This window comes from Bufo gargarizans, chromosome 8, assembly GCF_014858855.1.
Source record: "Bufo gargarizans isolate SCDJY-AF-19 chromosome 8, ASM1485885v1, whole genome shotgun sequence".
NCBI lineage: Eukaryota > Metazoa > Chordata > Amphibia > Anura > Bufonidae > Bufo > Bufo gargarizans.
This window is the reverse complement of record NC_058087.1, coordinates 137,281,618-137,299,933: the sequence shown is the minus strand read 5'-3', so window position 1 is coordinate 137,299,933 and position 18,316 is coordinate 137,281,618. Positions and strand designations below refer to the sequence as shown.

General features: G+C 40.3%; 1 protein-coding gene across 2 annotated transcripts in view; it reads right to left on the bottom strand.

The window, feature by feature from the left end:
* Positions 1-18,316, bottom strand: part of SDR42E2 (short chain dehydrogenase/reductase family 42E, member 2) — a 74,733-nt gene that overhangs the window by 2,858 nt on the left and 53,559 nt on the right. Inside the window, exons 7-11 of one of the 2 annotated variants that reach the window (XM_044303523.1) lie at positions 15,781-15,863; positions 15,062-15,199; positions 14,911-14,979; positions 8,901-8,964; positions 4,028-4,101 (exon numbers count right to left, since the gene is read on the bottom strand). In XM_044303523.1, coding sequence (XP_044159458.1) covers positions 4,028-4,101; positions 8,901-8,964; positions 14,911-14,979; positions 15,062-15,199; positions 15,781-15,863 — 428 coding nt within the window. The remainder of the gene's footprint in view (positions 1-4,027; positions 4,102-8,900; positions 8,965-14,910; positions 14,980-15,061; positions 15,200-15,780; positions 15,864-18,316) is intronic. The other variant, XM_044303524.1, reaches the window with a different exon arrangement.

Genomic DNA, 18,316 nt, shown 5'->3' with positions numbered 1-18,316 from the left:
TGTAAAGCTGATCCGGAGCGGCTTTTACTGGGAGTAGCCAAAGTGCTGGGTGGGTGGCTACTCCCCACGTTCCAGGCCGGTTCTTAGCAGGCTTATAAAGCAGTCAGCACTATCAGGTGGTGTGGATCTACCTCCATCTGACAGTGAAGCTGTGAAGTCCTCTAGGCTGAAGACTGCAAACAGGCGTGCAGGCCTCCTGGTAGCCTGCCAGTGAACTTTTCTGTGGCTGAGCATTCAGTCGGGTGTGAACTGACACCTAGGATTCCAGGTGAACATTGTTTTGTTTTGCTGTGTATGAACAAGCACCAAGACTGTTATGTTTTGCTGAGTGTGAATAAAACACTGAAGTTTGATATACAACCTGGTTCCTTGCCTCTATACTGCGTCCGCTAACCTGTCTACCAGAGCAAATCCCCACACTACCTAGAGTCATAACTTTTTTACTTTTTCCATTGACGTATTTGTATGAGGGCTTCTTTTTTTCAGGATTTATGATTGTACTTTTTTGAAGGTTGTACAATGGCAACCTCTTATGATGTAGCGGGAAGCTGGGAAAAAAATTCCAAAATGGAAAAAAAACGCAATTCTGCCGTAGTTTTAAAGGTTTTGTTTGTCATATTCTGACCCCTAATTATTTTTTTTATATTTATGTCTACAAAACTGAGTGAGGGTTTATTTTTTCCAGGGCAATCTGTAGTTGTATTTGCTACCATTTTGGAGTGTGTATGAGTTTTTAATTACTTATTAAATTTCATGGGGAGATGAAGCAACAAGAAAGTGACAAATTGGCCATTTGGCATTCGCTGTAAGGCACAACATTTTCTGTTTGGGGGCCACATGGCCAGACTGAACCAATGACGAGGGCCGAAATGAAAATTTAAAGGTGTATTAACAACTTAAATATTGTACTTATGGCATATTGAACACACAATATATACCATTAATGTCTAGTTACACTTCCAGGACTCCCATCTAATGTGATAAATGCATGAAATACAGAAATGTGAGCAGCCACAAGACATAGGCATACATGTCTGTTACCAGATGATTGGGGGCCACACACAATGGTATCAAGGGCCGCAGGTTGGCACTCCTGCTCTAAGGGGTAAATACTTTTATATTTTAATAGTTTGGACATTTTGGGACATGGCAATGCCAATCAGCTTTTTTTGTTGTTTGTTTATTAATTTTTAGTTTTAATATGGGGAAAGGGGGGTGATTAGAATTTTTCATATTTTTTATTTTTATTTTTTTATATTTTTACACTTTTTTTTTTTTTTTTTTAACATTGCTTCTCCCATAGACCGCAATGATTTACCATTGCAGCCTATAGGAGATTCATTATGTTATTATGAATCATTATTATTATTATGACAGGTGTCTGCTGTGTAAAACAGAAGGCACTCGGTGGCTATGGCACCCACTCATTTTCTGAGCGGGCACTATCTTTAAGGTCCGGACTTCTGCCATACATGCACAGCGGAACTCCTGAAGAGGTTAAAGGAAATGTGATTTAAACAATAATTCATTCTCTAATGACACATTTCTAAACATATTGTTGGGAATATTTGATCAGGTTTTGTTTAATTTTCCATCTTCATGTCTACTGTATATAAAAAAAAAAAATATATATATATATATATATATATATATATATAAATCCTGCAATTTTCGTACTGGCTACAAGGCTTAATAATAGTTTGATCAAAATGTGCGCAAAGAGCTTCCATTTTTCCATCTATAGTAGGTATAATACCACTTTAATTTAGAATGATCCCCATTTCTCAGCTCTATTGTTTTTATGTGTAAAGTTGTGCAGCCATTTTTTTTTATCAACCATGTTTGCTTTATGGATATGCATCTATGACTATGAATATGAATGTGCTAGTCTAAATTTTCTTGTAGGCCTTATAATAGGTCATCATTTTCTGGTTTGTGCGTTATCATCCCAGGCAGAATTACGATGACTAATAACACCTCTGTATGGATAACACAGGATCCACCATTCACAATAGATGATATCACAGCTTATCTGCTTTGATATAATCTATGTAATCTTTGTAGGCACAGAGCATGCCTAAAAAACTTTCCCACAGAAGTGAATGTGTTCAGCTCCTGTTAACAAATGTATATGTACTATTAATACCTAGGAGGGTCCGTCCAACAAACAAATGGCCACGCTCACTGTGTAGACAATATCCAGATTAAACCCAGCCCTCTCCTATATTTCTTGGCTCACATGCACTGGCCTCAAAGGGGGGGGGGGTTGAAGACATGGCTGCAGCCTGAGAGAACAATGTACTGTTTTTCTATTGTATTTGTTATGGTCTGCAGTTGTGATATCTGAAGAAACAAGGGCAAATAACAAAGACACATAAGGCGATTATGTTAGGCCTAGTTGCCAGTGTGAAAACTGCAGGTTAGGCTAGTTTCACACTAGCGTTCGTCGGTCCGCTCGTGAGCTCCGTTTGAAGGAGCTCACGAGCGGACCCGAACGCCTCCGTCCAGCCCTGATGCAGTCTGAATGGAGCGGATCCGCTCAGACTGCATCAGTCTGGCGGCGTTCAGCCTCCGCTCCGCTCGCCTCCGCACGGACAGGCGGACAGCTGAACGCTGCTTGCAGCGTGCGGATCTGTCCAGACTTACAATGTAAGTCAATGGGAACGGATCCGCTTGAAGAGGTCACCATATGGCTCAATCTTCAAGCGGATCCGTCCCCCATTGACTTTACATTGAAAGTCTGAACGGATCCGCTCAGGCATCTTGCGCACTTAGAAAATTTTCTAAGTTATTAATGCAGACGGATCCGTACTGAACGGAGCCTCCGTCTGCATTAATATGATCGGATCCGTTCAGAACTGATCCGATCAAGCGCTAGTGTGAATGTAGCCTTATAGTGACATGGAAAATAAAAAAAAACACAAAAAATGTAAAAATAAATAATGTTTAACATGAAAATTTGACTAAAGCAATAGGGCATTCCTTTAAAGGGGTAGTCTGGCTGATGCCATAAGAAAAGAAGTAATAAAACAAGACATTATTAATCTCGAAGGTCTCCCATTCTGATGCTGGTCTCTACTTCCTGGTTGCTGTGGATACAGGTAAATTTATATACCATATTTATCATTTTATAAGATGCACTTTCTTCCCACCAAATGTGGGGGAAAATGGCAATGTATCTTATAAAGCGAATACTAATGAGTGCTTTTTATTATGGAAGCACTCATTTGTACAGTAGGACTGGGAGAGTGTAGTGTGGTTAACGCTCCTTGGCCTTCTCCGGGTGCTGTGCCTTACAGTATACAACATCAGGACGCAGTGTACGTAAATGGGCACTTCAGGATGTAGTGCATGTAAGCATGCACTATGACCTAACTCTGTGCAACGTCAGGTCACAGTGCAGTGCAGCAGGAAGAGCGCGCTGGATCTCCTGATCTCCTGAGTGGCAGGGCTGTATGGAGTAGGAGAGATGAGATGGTGTGTGTGTGTGTGTGTGTTTTATTTTTTATTTTTTATCAGGGGTCTGATGAAGGTTGGAGGTGATCTGAGGTCTGATGAAGATTGGACGTCTCATCTGAGGTCTGATGAAGATCGGGGGTCTGGTCTGATGACGATCGAGGTCTGATGAAAAATGTTTATCTTTCTCCTCTAAAACCTTATGGTGCATCTTCTAAAGGAAAACATATAGTATATATTGACCAGGGAACCCTTTCCACATGTAGTACTCACAGGGGTACCAGAAACAAAGATATGAAGAGTTATTTGAAGTGTTTTCACACTGAAGACTTTTGGTTGTCCCTGTGCGATTATGTGATTTATTTTTATTTTTATTTTTTACTTATTTATATAGCGCCAACATATTCTTTTCTACTATCAACCCTCACCTGCCACTTTGAGGCTCACAATCTAAATGCTAAATACCTATCTTTGGATTGTGGGAATGGAATATTAGGGGTTACCTTAATTTTCACTTCATAAATTTATAAGGTATGGCATTTGCTACCAAAAAAGGTAGGTGATATCTTACCTCATGTCTGGTGAGCACTGGGTCTAATGATGCAAATGGTTTTAAGATGAGATACAGATATTCCAAAATGAAAGCTACAGTGAAAACAGAGTTAATCATGGTTGATACACAGCAAGTCATGTCAGCCATATTATTATTGACACATTATGCTCTATTTTGACCTATAATATGGATAAATAATATCTTGCACACTAAGGCCCCTTTCACACGGGCGTTGCGGGAAAATGTGCGGGTGCGTTACGGGAACACCCACGATTTTTTTCCACGCGAATGCAAAACATTGTAAAGCGTTTTGCACTCGCGTGAAAAAAATCAGCATGTTTGGTACCCGAACTTCTTCACAGAAGTTCGGGCTTGGGATCGGTGTTCTGTAGATTGTATTATTTTCCCTTATAACATGGTTATAAGGGAAAATAATAGCATTCTGAATACAGAATGCATAGTCAAATAGCACTGGAGGGGTTAAAAAATAAAAAATATAAATAAATTTTAACTCGCCTTAGTCCACTTGTTCACGTAGCCCGGCATCTCCTTCTGTCTCCTTTTGCTGAACAGGACCTGGGGTGAGCATTAATTACATAAACAGGACCTGTGATGACGTCACTTCGGTCATCACATGGTCCGTCACATGATCTTTTACCATGGTGATGGATCATGTGATGGAACATGTGATGACCGGAGTGACGTCATCACAGGTCCTGTTCATGTAATTAATGCTCACCCCAGGTCCTGTTCAGCAATGGAGACAGAAGGAGATGCCGGGCTGCGCGAACAAGTGGACTAAGGTGAGTTAATTAATTTTTATTTTATTTTTTTAACCCCTCCAGCGCTATTTGACTATGCATTCTGTATGCTATTATTTTCCCTTATAACCATGTTATAAGGGAAAATAATAATAATCGGGTCTCCATCCCGATCGTCTCCTAGCAACCGCGCGTGAAAATCGCACCGTATCCGCAACCCCATTCATTTCTATGGGGCCTGCGTTACGTGAAAATCGCACAATATAGAGCATGCTGCGATTTTCACGCAACGCATAAGTGATGCGTGAAAATCACTGCTCAAGTGAACAGCCCCATAGAAATGAATGGGTCAGTATTCAGTGCGGGTGCAACTCGCGGGCGGAATACTCGCCTGTGTGAAAGGGGCCTTAGGCCTCTTTCACATGGGTGTCGCAGGTGAGGGCTGGATAGGATCCGGGTGCGTTCAGGGAAAATCGTTGCGTTCTTCCGTTTTTCTCCACGCAAGTGCAATGCATTTTGCATGCGCGTGATAAACTGAATGTTTGGTACCCAGACCCGAACCCAGACTTCTTCACTGAAGTTCGGGTTTGGATTCGGTGTTCTGTAGATTTTATTAATTTCCATTATAACATGGTTAAAATGGAAAAAAAATTAATACAGAATGCAAAGTCAAATGTCAATTGAGGGTTAAAAAAAATAATATAACCATCACTCACCCCATCCACTTGATCGCGCAGCCGGGATCCTCTTCTTTGTTCTTCTTGAAGGACCTGCAAAAGGACCTTCGCTGATGTCATCTTGCTCACCATGAAGAACAAAGAAGAGGATCCAGGCTGCGTGATCAAGTGGATGGGGTGAGTGATGTTTTTATTATTTCAACCCTCAATTGACATTTGACTTTGCATTCTGTATTAAAGAATGCTAATGTTTTCCATTATAACCATGTTATAATGGAAAATAATAAAGTAAATGGGGTCCCGAATCGCTCATCCCTCGTCTCCTTAGCAACCATCCGTGAAAATCGCATTGCATCCGCACTTGCTTGTGGATGCTATGCGATTTTTCACGCAACCCCATTCATTTCTATGGGGCCTGTGTTGCGTGAAAAACGCTGAATATAGAGCATGCTGCGATTTTTCACGCAACGCACAAGTGATGCGTGAAAAACATAGCTCATGTACACAGCCCCATTGAAATGAATGGGTCAGGGTTCAGTGCTGGTGCAATGCATTCACCTCATGTATTGCACCCGTGCGGAATACTCGCCCGTGTAAAAGGGGCCTTAGAGGTGTCAATATATTTTTGCCATACTAAAGTCCCTCTGACTTGAGCTTGAATTGGTGGATTGACAAGTCAAGTTTTAAGTTGGCATTATATAAAGATTCCTTCCTTTTGTTCTTTTTTTGTTTGTCCTTCCTCTCTTTAAGGTGGGTGTTTTTTTTTGTTTTGTTTTTTAATTCTATTAATATGTGTTCACTATGTGATTGTAGATAAATATCAATAAAACAGGGAAAAAATAGCTTGGATAATCGATCTGGTACAGTGACTGGACAGCTCGATGCAAATGGCTGATGTATGGATGATAAATGCAAATGGATGGTGATGAAGATCCCGGTATCGTCCAGGGGCGGATCTATAGGGGGTGCAGTGACTACTGGGCCCAAGAGCCTGAGGGGGCCCAAAGACCCTTGTGCTGCGTAAGAAGACACCAGTATTATAGAAAGTGCATGCTGGTCATGTTACACCTCTGGCTGGAGTGAAGGGGTTAGGTCAAGAATTTAACATTTATGCCTCAGGCAGCACAAAGGCTAAGTACTTCCCTGTTTCTCTATCCCTGGCCACAAAGCACTGAGGGAAGGGGTGCCCAAGCTGGACTATTGCACGAGGGCCGATGAGCCTTTATCTACACCCATGGCATCTTCTCTTATGTGGGCAATCATTGTGCCACTTCAGGCATCATTTCCCAGGTGCAACTGCCAGTTCTACTTTACACCAGTTTGATAAATGACCCCAGTAGTGCAAGCAGTCGTGCATTATGACCTGATGTTATGTGTCTTCTTCAGAGGTCTGGGACGTGATCTGAAATCAGATGAAAATTGGGAGTCTGTTTAAGGGGGCGGGCGGTCTGACCTGAGGTCTGCTAAAGTTTGTGGGTCAAATTGAGGGGGGTCTGATAAAGATTGATGAAAAATGTATTTTAAAAAGAAATGTAATTCTCTTTTTCCTATTCTAAAAGGTAGGTGCGTCTTATAATGAGGTGTGTCTCATAAAATGAAAAATATGGTAAGTTATCATATCTTGTGTTGAAAAGGATAAACATTCTTTGTGGGGCTCCCATACACAATGATAGGTTAGTTTTGGGTTTAGGCAATGGTTGCAGGCTGAAACGCCTGTTGTGGTGGTTGCCAAACTCGTGTTCACCAACAGTATGGATCTGTAATCTCCTGTTTATTAATATGTATATTACAGCTTGCGGCTGATTCATTGGGCTATGTGCAATCTACAGAGAATAAAGTGCAATGTGATCATTTATTTGTTTTTATATTGCTGTGGTATACTTAAAGGATAACTGTCACATATTATTATTTTTTCAATATTGGATTTTGGTGATGAATATCACCTTGTTTGCAATGTTTTAACCTTTGGTTCTTTAGTAAATAACTCCTAAAAACCACATTTATGTCCCCAGTATATGCTATTTTTACCTAAGATTAAAATCCGGTTGCTATGACTCATCCGTCTTCTAATTGTGCTTAGACGGAAGACTAAGGACGCACAAGGAGGCCGTCCTCGTGCGTGCGCGTTCATGTTGCTGGCAGGAAATGACAGCGAGTCTCCCCGAGTCCCGCCCGAGATCCGATGGTATATTCTAACCCCCAGGCGTTCCCATGGTGACGGGGACGCTTGCCTGGGGTTTAGAATATACATGTCCAGACTAGTAAGAAGAATCCTAAGCTGGTCTTATTAAACCTCACTGTGGCTCTATTTGCCCCCAAAAATGGTTTTTATAACCTGTCAATCACTAGTGTGCAAGCGCGGGATCTGGCAGAGAAACTGGGAGGATTGCGGAGGCGGCGCTGAGCTGTAGAAGGCGGCTCTGAAGACAGGGAAGGTGGCGCTGGGCACCAGACGGTGAGGGGTGTGGGCGGGGACCCTGTATTAACGGACCTCCCCTTGGGCACCTTAAGTAAATGATTGACAGATTATTAAAACCTGTTTTATGGGCAAATAGAGCCACAGTGAGGTTTAATAAGGCCAGCTTAGGATTCTTCTTATTAGTCTGGACATGAGCATATGTTTAGGTTATAGGGGTAAAATCTGATGACAGAATCCCTTTAAAGTTACGGATTACAGTTTATAAATGTACTCCTGTGAGGGTCGGGGAGGGGGATCTGTGGATGGCACTTTTTAGCGGGGGATCTGTGGATGGCACTGTAAGGAGGAGGAGGGCATGTTTAAGTGTGGAGAGCAGCAACCATTGGTTGAGGTGCAGAAGCTAGTGCACGAGGAGCTCAATGCATTGTGGGTAGTGAGGGCAGGCAGGATTAGCCTCAGGCTGTGGGCAGTGGCAGCCATCTTAACAGAATAGTGAAATTGCAGTTTTATGCAGACTGGTTGCTAAGGGCTGAATCTTCTGAAATATGGGGTAAGTAGGTCTAATAGTTAGTGATTCTGGAATATCATGGTAAAAGTAACTACATATATAAAAATTTAAATTTGGGTCCAAATGTGACAGCTATCCTTTAAAATACCAAAGCATTATTAGCTGTCAGTGTAATTGGGCATCGATTTGTGAACACCCCTGCAGTTTTAGCCACTCCCCCAGTTACCCTTTCCCTGAAATACCCAGACCTGCCACTCCAGGGGATAGGGAAGTGGCTAAGACTGTAGGGGTGTTCACAAACTGGTGCTCCAAGGGCTCTGCCCGGCCTTTTAGTGCTCCAACTAGCCAATTTAATATTAATAACAATTCTGTTTTCTCTGGAACAATGCATTATACAGACATTAACAAGGTATCATCAGCATGATCAACCCTGCCATGCAGTGTGTCTAGTTTAATAGGGTTGATCATGCTGACAGATGCTCTTTATTTACAGATTCTGAGTATTTAATCTATAAACAATACATACCTGCAGCATAGGCCACAGAGCTGGGTATAATTATCCACGGATCTGAGAAACCAAGTTTTTCAAACTGAAAATGCAAAGAGGCATCATCAGAATTACTTGTATTTACATATATTTATATATATATGAAATAATGTGACAGTACACAGCAGATTGTACCAAATAGATTTATTTTTTGTTATGATTCGCTTAGGCCCCTTGCAGACGAGCGTGTCCGGATGCGTTGCGGCAAACCCGCGTGAGTAGGTACCCAATTGCAGTCAGTTTTGATTGCGTTCCGTTCAGTTTTTATCGCGCGGGTGCAATGTATTTTGCACGGGCGTGATAAAAAACTGAATGTGGTACCCAGACCCGAACTTCTTCACAGAAGTTTGGGTTCAAGGTTGGGTAGATTCTATTATTTCCCCTTATAACATGGTTATAAGGGAAAATAATAGCATTCTGAATACAGAGTACAATAGGGCTGGAGGGGTTAAAAAAAACAATAAAAAATTATTTAACTCCCCTTTTATCCACTTGTTCGCGCAGCCGGCATCTCTTCTCTTCTTCTTTGAGGAATAGGACCTTTGATGACATCACTGCGCTCATCACATGGTCCATCACATGATCTTTTACCATGGTGATGGATCATGTGATGAGCGTAGTGATGTCACCACAGATCCTTTTTCTGTGCACAGCAAAGATGAAGACAGAAGAAAAGCCAGGCTGCGCGAACAAGTGGATTGTTGCCATTTCTTTACTTAAGAGACAGGATAACCGGATTAAGTTGCTTCTGAACTTATCTTGTGGATTACAGCAGCTCTCTGATGGAGGACAAACTCACACAGGCACCATGCTTTTTGTTTCCTCAGGAACACACACTGCTGCTTACTGTGCAGCCTCTTTTCTCTTTTTTTTTTTTCTCTGTGTGTACAACTTTATTTAAACACTTTCTGGTTAACAAACAGACAACATATTCATATGACTGTAGATCAATAGATAAGCTGTATAAGGGCATATAAAGAAAATGTCATATATCTTAACACCCCCACTTGCTCTTATACTGCTTATGAGAAATAGTTTGGTACAGTTACATCATTTTACTATCTATATTCCAAAAATATAACTAACAAACCTATCAAGCTTAAACTTTGTTATTGGTTTAGTCATAACATCAGCTACCATTTTATCCGTAGAACAATACTCAAGATCTATCTTGCCTTCACTCAGAACAGATCTAAGGAAATGAAATTTAATGTCAATATGTTTGCATCTCTGATGGTAAACTGGGTTCTTTGCGAGAGCTATCGCACTCTGATTGTCTTCAAAGATCTTTACTGGTTCATACTGACATTCACTGTCCAATTCTCTTAGCAATTGTGCAAGATATAGACTCTCCTGTGTGGTTGCGGCTAATGCCATATATTCAGCTTCACAGGAAGATAGTGCTATTGTTGGTTGTTTCTTTGACTTCCAAGAAATCAGAGGTCCATTTTCAGTCAGGCTGAAACAATATCCTGTTGTGCTCCTCCTATCAATCTGGTCTGAGGCCCAACTGGCATCACTATACGCCTCTAGTTTTAATTTCTCTTTACATTTTCTGTAGCATAGTTCAAAATTGACAGTTCCTTTCAAGTATCTCAGTACGTGTTTGGCAGTGATCATGTGTTGTACACTTGGTTGTGAAAAATGTTGTGACAGTTTGCTTATAGTCCAACTCAAATCCGGTCTTGTACACGTAGCCACATAAATCAAACTGCCTACTATCTCCCGATAGCTTTTTACATCTGCAAGTTCGCTTTTGTCGTCGAAATCTAATTTTTGTTCACAGGGAGTAGATCTCGGTTTACAATCTGACATACCAAATCTTTCTATCATTTTCAAAATGTATCTCTTCTGATTCATCTTCACCGTTTCACTAGTCTGTCTAAAATCAATGCCCAAAAAATAGTTCAGTTTCCCAAGATCCTTCATTTTGAATTTTGTCGCAAGTGTTAACTTCACCTCATTGAGTAGTTTTTCATTGCTTGCAGCAATGATCAGATCATCAACCCATATTAGTAATATTGCTTGTTCATTGCCGTTCTGTTTGACATATACACAATGGTCTACAGAATTTTGTATAAATGCATTTGAACATAGATAATCATGTAGCATCTTGTTCCAGTTTCTTCCCGATTGCTTAAGACCATACAGTGACTTTTTTAGTTTGAGAACTAGCTTTTTATTTGTGTCATCTTTGATATCAAAACCTTCTGGTTGGTCTATATATATATCACAATCAATTGGGGCATGCAAGTAAGCTGTCTTCACATCCATTTGATGCAAAATTAAATCATATTGTTCTGCCATTTGCATCAAAATGCGTAATGAAGTAAAATTTGCAGTTGGAGAAAAAGTTTCCATGTAGTCAGTTCCCTTTACTTGACTATAACCTTTTGCCACAAACCTGGCTTTGTACGTTTCAGTTCCATTTGCATTGCTTTTTATCACATATACCCATCTAACCCCCACTGAATTTTTACCTTCTGGTAACGTGGTCAATGTGAAGGTATCATTCTCCTTTAGTGATTCCATCTCTTCTTTCATTGCATCTAACCAACTTTGTGACTGGGGTGTTTCCATGGCTTCTCTGAAGGTCTGGGGTACATCATGTGTTCTATAGCAGTAATCTATATTTATCAGTACCTGATCATCACGAACAGATTCTAGTACATAGTCATTTAAATACTGAGGAGTTTTTCTATTTCTTGTAGGGTATCTTGTACCCTGGTCATCATCTTTGTCCTCTGCAATCTCCACTAAAGAATCTGGGGTCTCTTTAGTTATTGGACTTGATACAGGAATTACACTCCTTTCCTCATAGTCATCATCATTATTGTCCAACAGCTCAGTCTGAGTTTGTTTCTCGATTACATCCTTTTCAATGAATTTTACTAGTCTGTGCCTGAAGACTTTGCCAGTTTCAGGGTAATACACCAGGTAAGAGGGACTATTTTTGTCATATCCTACAAAAATTCCTTTTGTGCATTTTGGATCCAGCTTTTTCTTATCATGTTTGTATGCAAAACATTCTGACCCAAAAATCTTCATTTTTGAAAAGTCTGGTTTCTTCCCTGTCAGTATGTTGTACGGCGTTTGCTTCAAACGACTGTTAAAGCATCGATTTCGAATCATAGCTGCTGTCATCACTGCATATGTCCATAACTCTTTTGGTACTTTGCTCTCTATTAGCATACATCTTGCCATCTCTATCAGTGTTCTCCAGTTTCTTTCAGCCGTTCCATTTTGATGCGGTGAGTAAGGTGCATGAAGTCTCATGTCTTATGCTCCTCTTTATGAGTAGTGACTGGAAGTCATTCGATGTGAATTCGGTACCATTGTCTGACCTCATTCTCTTGATGGTCCCATAGGGGGCAGTGTCAGCGATAAACTTCTCTGTGGCTAGAACTGTGTCACTCTTGTTCTTCAGAAAGTATACAAACACTGCACCAGAATAATCATCAGTGAACGCTATGATGTATTTGAATCCGTCCTTTGCAACTGGCTGTATAGGACCTGTTAAATCTGTGTGTACTAGTTCAAGTGGGTATTTTGCACGGGTGTCAGACTCTCTGTTTCTACTCTGAGCAAATTTCCCTTGGGTACAAATCTCACACTTCAGGTTGGACTTATCAACCTTACCTTGGATCTTCATTCCATCTACTAGATTCTGTAGTTTCAAGATATCATCGTAATTACAATGACCAAGAATTTTATGCCATATCTGAATATCATAACAACCGTAACAACTGTCTTCACATCCCTTATAGGTGTCCAAATAGAAAAGCCTGTTGTATTTCTTTATAATAAACTTTGTACCATTCTTATGAGCCAGAATACTGTCATCTTGTCGGAATTCCACAGACGCCCCATTCCTTGTTGCTGCTTCAACTGAGAATATGTCTTGTGGATATGTGGGGATAAATAATGCGTTTTGTAGCAATGTTCTCATTTGTTTTCCCCTACTGTCCATTAGGTACAGTTCTGCGTCGCCTCTCTTGAGTGCTACACCGGAAGTCCTTTTCCCATCTGCCAACTCCATGTAGTGTTTCTCTGGCTTAAATGAGGTGTCAAATCTTTTAAATTTCTTAATGTCTGTAATAATATGCGATGTTGCTCCTGTATCTACCATCAGGCTTTTTGTTACGGGATTGCTTAACTGGTCTTCGCTTATCTTAAAAGCAAATGTTTGTTCTGTATCATCCACTACATGCTTTACATTGTCTCGTGCTTTTCGTCTGCACAATGTCTCACTGTGAGTGGAGCTCCTGCAATAACTACACCGCTGTGTCTTCCTTTTATTCACTCTGCTTGGACATGCATTGGCTTTGTGACCTTTCTGATTACAACTGTAGCAGATAATGATGTCTTTCCCCTTTATTGGTATAACAGGGGTGCTGACCTTCATAACATTGTCAGTGCTTGTGCTGCTACGATATTTTTCAGTGTCCTCAAAAATCCTTAACTGGGTTTTAAAGTCAGTAAAAGTCATATCTTCTTTACCTTGTGTTATATGGATTGCAAATGGTTTGAATGATTCAGGCAGACCTTTAAGAATCATAGCAACTAACAGTCCATCACTGAGGGTCTCCCCTGCATTTCTCAGTGCTGTAATAGCTGTTTCTGTGCGTATGATATAGTCTGTGACACTTTCACATTCAGATTTCTGAAGAGATGTTAGTTCTGTGTATAAGTTTATGATACGTGGCTTACCTTGGCCAGCAGTAATGATCTCTCAGGATTTTCAGCGCTTTTCTTCCATTATCAGTTGCTTCTCTCATTATAAGAGATAGACTTTTATCATCTAGGAATTGTATTAGTTCAGCATAAGCTTCTTCATTCTTACTCCTATCTTGCATAGGGTCTACTCCATCTGCTGGTTCACGCAGGATGGTTTCTTTAAGGTTCATCAAGCGTAGATGGCCTAGGAACTTTGTCTCCCACAGCTCATAATTCTTCTCATCTCCATCGAAAAGTAGCCTGCTCCATCGGCTTGTTCCTTCTCTCCTGGGCCCATAACCTGTTGCCATTTCTTTACTTAAGAGACAGGATAACCGGATTAAGTTGCTTCTGAACTTATCTTGTGGATTACAGCAGCTCTCTGATGGAGGACAAACTCACACAGGCACCATGCTTTTTGTTTCCTCAGGAACACACACTGCTGCTTACTGTGCAGCCTCTTTTCTCTTTTTTTTTTTCTCTGTGTGTACAACTTTATTTAAACACTTTCTGGTTAACAAACAGACAACATATTCATATGACTGTAGATCAATAGATAAGCTGTATAAGGGCATATAAAGAAAATGTCATATATCTTAACATGGATTAAGGTGAGTTAAATTATTATTATTTTTTTAACCCCTCCAGCCCTATTGTACTATGCAGTCTGTATTAAGAATGCTTTTATTTTCCCTTATATGTTATAAGGGAAAATAATAATGATCGGGTCCCCATCCCGATCGTCTCCTAGCAACCGTGCGTGAAAATTCCCTTCGATTGGGCCTGAGTTACATGAAAAACACACAATATAGAACATGCTGCGATTTTCACGCAACGCACAAGTGATGCATGAAAATCACCGCTCATGTGCACAGCCCCATAGAAATGAATGGGTCCGGATGCAATGCGTTAACCTCACGCATTGCACCCGCGCAGAAATCTCGCCCGTGTGAAAGGGGCCTTAATGTTTATCTGTAATAACATTCTTGTCAATAAAAAAAGATCTGATTTAAAAAAAAAGAAAAAAAGATTACTAATATTAGGAGCTAGTGTGCATGAATTACAGGAGGGCAGACACCCTCAGCTTTCTCCATAACTCCCATAGATGCAAATTAAGAAAGCCATGCACGTGTCCATCCACTTCTCCATTTATTCTCTGCCTGAATGCATGAGGAACATGGTAAAATTCTGGTTGCCTGCAGCCACCACTTGATATATATACAATTTAAGCTGATCCCAGACATTAGTATCCATCTCTTTAGCTGTTACTTACTATTGGATGTAGGTACCAATCATCAAAGCTGACATCTTCTCCGTCATGGATAAAATAGGCTTTTCCACTCTGAAACACGTTACATTAAAGTGAATGGAGCTTAGTTTTACCACAATTTTGCACCATCACATCTCATATTACATTAACTTACAGCTATATAGCCTTTACTGGCAGTCAAAGCCTCTGCAGCAAGTATATGAGCGTCGATTAGATTATATAAATGGATCCAGTTCATCTTGGTCTCCTTATTCCAAAACTTAAAATATAATAATCCCTTCTCTGCATTTGCCTGCATTAAGATGAAAAAAGACATTCAGTAAATATATGTTCTGATTATAGCGGTGGTCCGTTCTGCCGCAGCGCACGCCTTCCTTCACCTGTCGGTATCCCAGCAGTCTACTGAACAGAAACTACTCCAAGAGGTAGCAGCCTGGTGGTTCCCCTGCAACGGAGTACAGATTTCTTACAGGTGTGAAGGAGTGAAGATCTGGGGAGGCCACTTTCAGGAGTAGCCCCAAGTCAAATCTGTTCAGGAGACGCAGGGGATCCACAGCCACCTAACATGTTATATATATTCTTAACTGATGTGAAATGTATGGCAACAATGCCACTGCTTCTCAGCTCTCTTCTTTTTAATTGGAATACTAGTCCAATTGATAGATTTTTCCAGTCCTTTGATTAGTACTATGCAGCCAAGTCACACAAAACACATCACAATATAATATTTGATTTGGTTTTCATCTGTTCATGAAGCCTACAGTGCCCCACGTTCTACTCATTACCATAAATAGTCCAAAACTCCCTTTCTCTGCTAAACCTCGGAGCCCATGTCCAGTACGCATATATGATATTTAGGCCCAGATGACTTACAACCAGTCTTGGCAAATGTCTTTTTTCATCTGGTCCATAAATTCCTGGAGGCCGCAACACACATGTATGAAGTTTACCACCTCCTGGAAGAACACAGAAGAATTTCTGAAGTCAGCAAAGTTCCTTATACTAAACAAAGTTTCATTGTAAGCAGTTCTCTTTTATATATTTTACTTTTGCCTGTAATTAGCTCCAAGTGACACCTTCACCAATATCTCTATAAGGCCTAATGCAGACGACTGTATGTATTTTGTGGTCGGCAAAGACGGATACCGGCCCTGTGCATGTTGTTCTATAATTTGTGGAACGAACACAAATGTAGACAGCACACAAATGACATCCATGTGCTGTCCGCTTTTTTATGGACCCATTGAAATGAATGAAATACTTATACACAAACAACCATTGTATGAATGAGGCCTAAATGATTACTTATAAAAATGAAACATTCCCCTCAGATTACTATCTGGAAACAATTTGTTACTAACTCTATAGATCAGGGATGGCTAACCTCCGGCACTCCAGCTGTGGTGAAACTACTACTCCCAGCACATTCTTTTCTATGGAGTTCTGAGAACAGCCAGTGTGCATCTTGGGAGTTGTAGTCTTACCACAGCTGGAGTGCCGTAGGTTAGCCATAACTTCTATAGATCATAATAGAAACAGTAAAGTAATTAGTATATGTCTGTAGCAAAACAAAAAAATAAAAACACTAATTGTAAATTGTTTGCAGCTACGTTAGAACCTCTGACAGCTTTGATTATGGGGATAACTGTATTCAGGGCTTTGTCCCTCAAGGTATTAATTATAGGATCTTATTATATTCAGATGATATGTTACTTTCAGAGGAAATCTGTCAATCTTTGTTCCCTACCATGGGAAACACCGATCAGTTTGGAAAATTTTCCAGTTTAACCATAAACGGAGAGAAATCTGCAACATTAACCCATAGTGAACTGCCATGTACAGCGCTCTGATCGGGCAGGTGCTCAATCAGCGGCAGGGTTCCGGCTGTTCCTCACAACTGAGCCCCTGCTGTATACGCCAGAGTCTGTGAGTACACTGATGTTGATATACTAACCCCTTGTATGCCATGGTCAATGCTAACCGCAGCATGCACAGGGTTTGTGGCAGGTATAGACAACCTCCCCAACTCCATCGGATACCCGCACTGCGGTGATAGGGACCCGATGGCTGGAACGGCAGCCCAATGCCTTACATGGGCTTTGGGGCTTGCCTCCTATGGAACCCTATCAGATCCAGCCCTCAGGCTGGATCTCATAGGCAGGCTGTCAGTGTATAAGCTGACAGGCAGTGCATTACAATACACATTGTATTTTACAATACACATTTTACGTAATAAAAAATAAAACTATCAAGTAAAAAAAATGGCCCTTTCCCAATAATAAAGACATATAAAATTTAAAAAAATGGAAATAAAATTCGATCCTGCAAAAAACAAGACAATCGCCACAAAAAATATGGATTTCAGAAAATGGCAATACAAAAACAAGACTTTTTCTTTCCAAAAATGCTTTTACTATGTAAAACTCAATACAAATAAAACAATAGACATATTAGGTATCGCTGCGTCAGTAACTTCCTGCTAGGTAAAATCATCACATGAGCCACCCCGTCAGGTGAATGCTATAAAAAAAATAAGAATAAAAACGGAGCCATTTTTTGGTTACCTTGCCTCACAAAAAGCGCAATACCAATCGATCAAAAAGTTTTATGTACCCCAAAATGGTACCAATGAAATGGTCACCTGATCCTGCAAAAAACAAGCCCCCAGATAAGACAGTCACCAGAGAAATTTAAAAAAATATGTATTTTCTTTTCAAAAATGCCTTTATTGTATAAAACTTAACAAAAATAAAATAAATAGACATATTAGGTATTGCCACGTCCGTAATGACTGGCTATATAAAAATATCACATGATCCACCGCGTCAGAAGAACACTGCAAAAAAAAAATAAACTGTGCCAAAACAGCCATTTTTGATTACTTTACCTCACAAAAAGTGTAATACCAAGCGATCAAAAAGTCGTATGTACCCCAAAATGGTACCAATCAAACTACCACCTCTTACCGCAAAATACAAGCCCTCAAACAAGACCATTGCCAGAAAAATGCAAAAAATTATGGCTTTCAGAAAATGGTGATGCAAAAGTAAGATTTTTCTTTTAAAAAAATGCATTGTGTAAAAGTGGTAAAACCTAAGAAAAAAAAAGATATAAAATTGGTATCTCTGTAATTGCACTGACCAGCAGAATAAAGATAATGTGTCATTTTTCCCACACTGTGTTCGCTGCAACAACAAGACGCAGAAGCAAGATTGCAAAAGCAATAGCAGAGGTTCTTTATCCTGGTAGCAAAAAGTGATCAAACAGTTGTATGTACTCCAAAATAGAACCAATGATGATGGCAACTTATCCTGCAAAAGATAAGTCCTGACACAGCTCCATGAATGTCTGTACTGGTCCCCAGAGGCTGTTCAATACAAACATGGCATCCGTGACCTAATTCATCAAA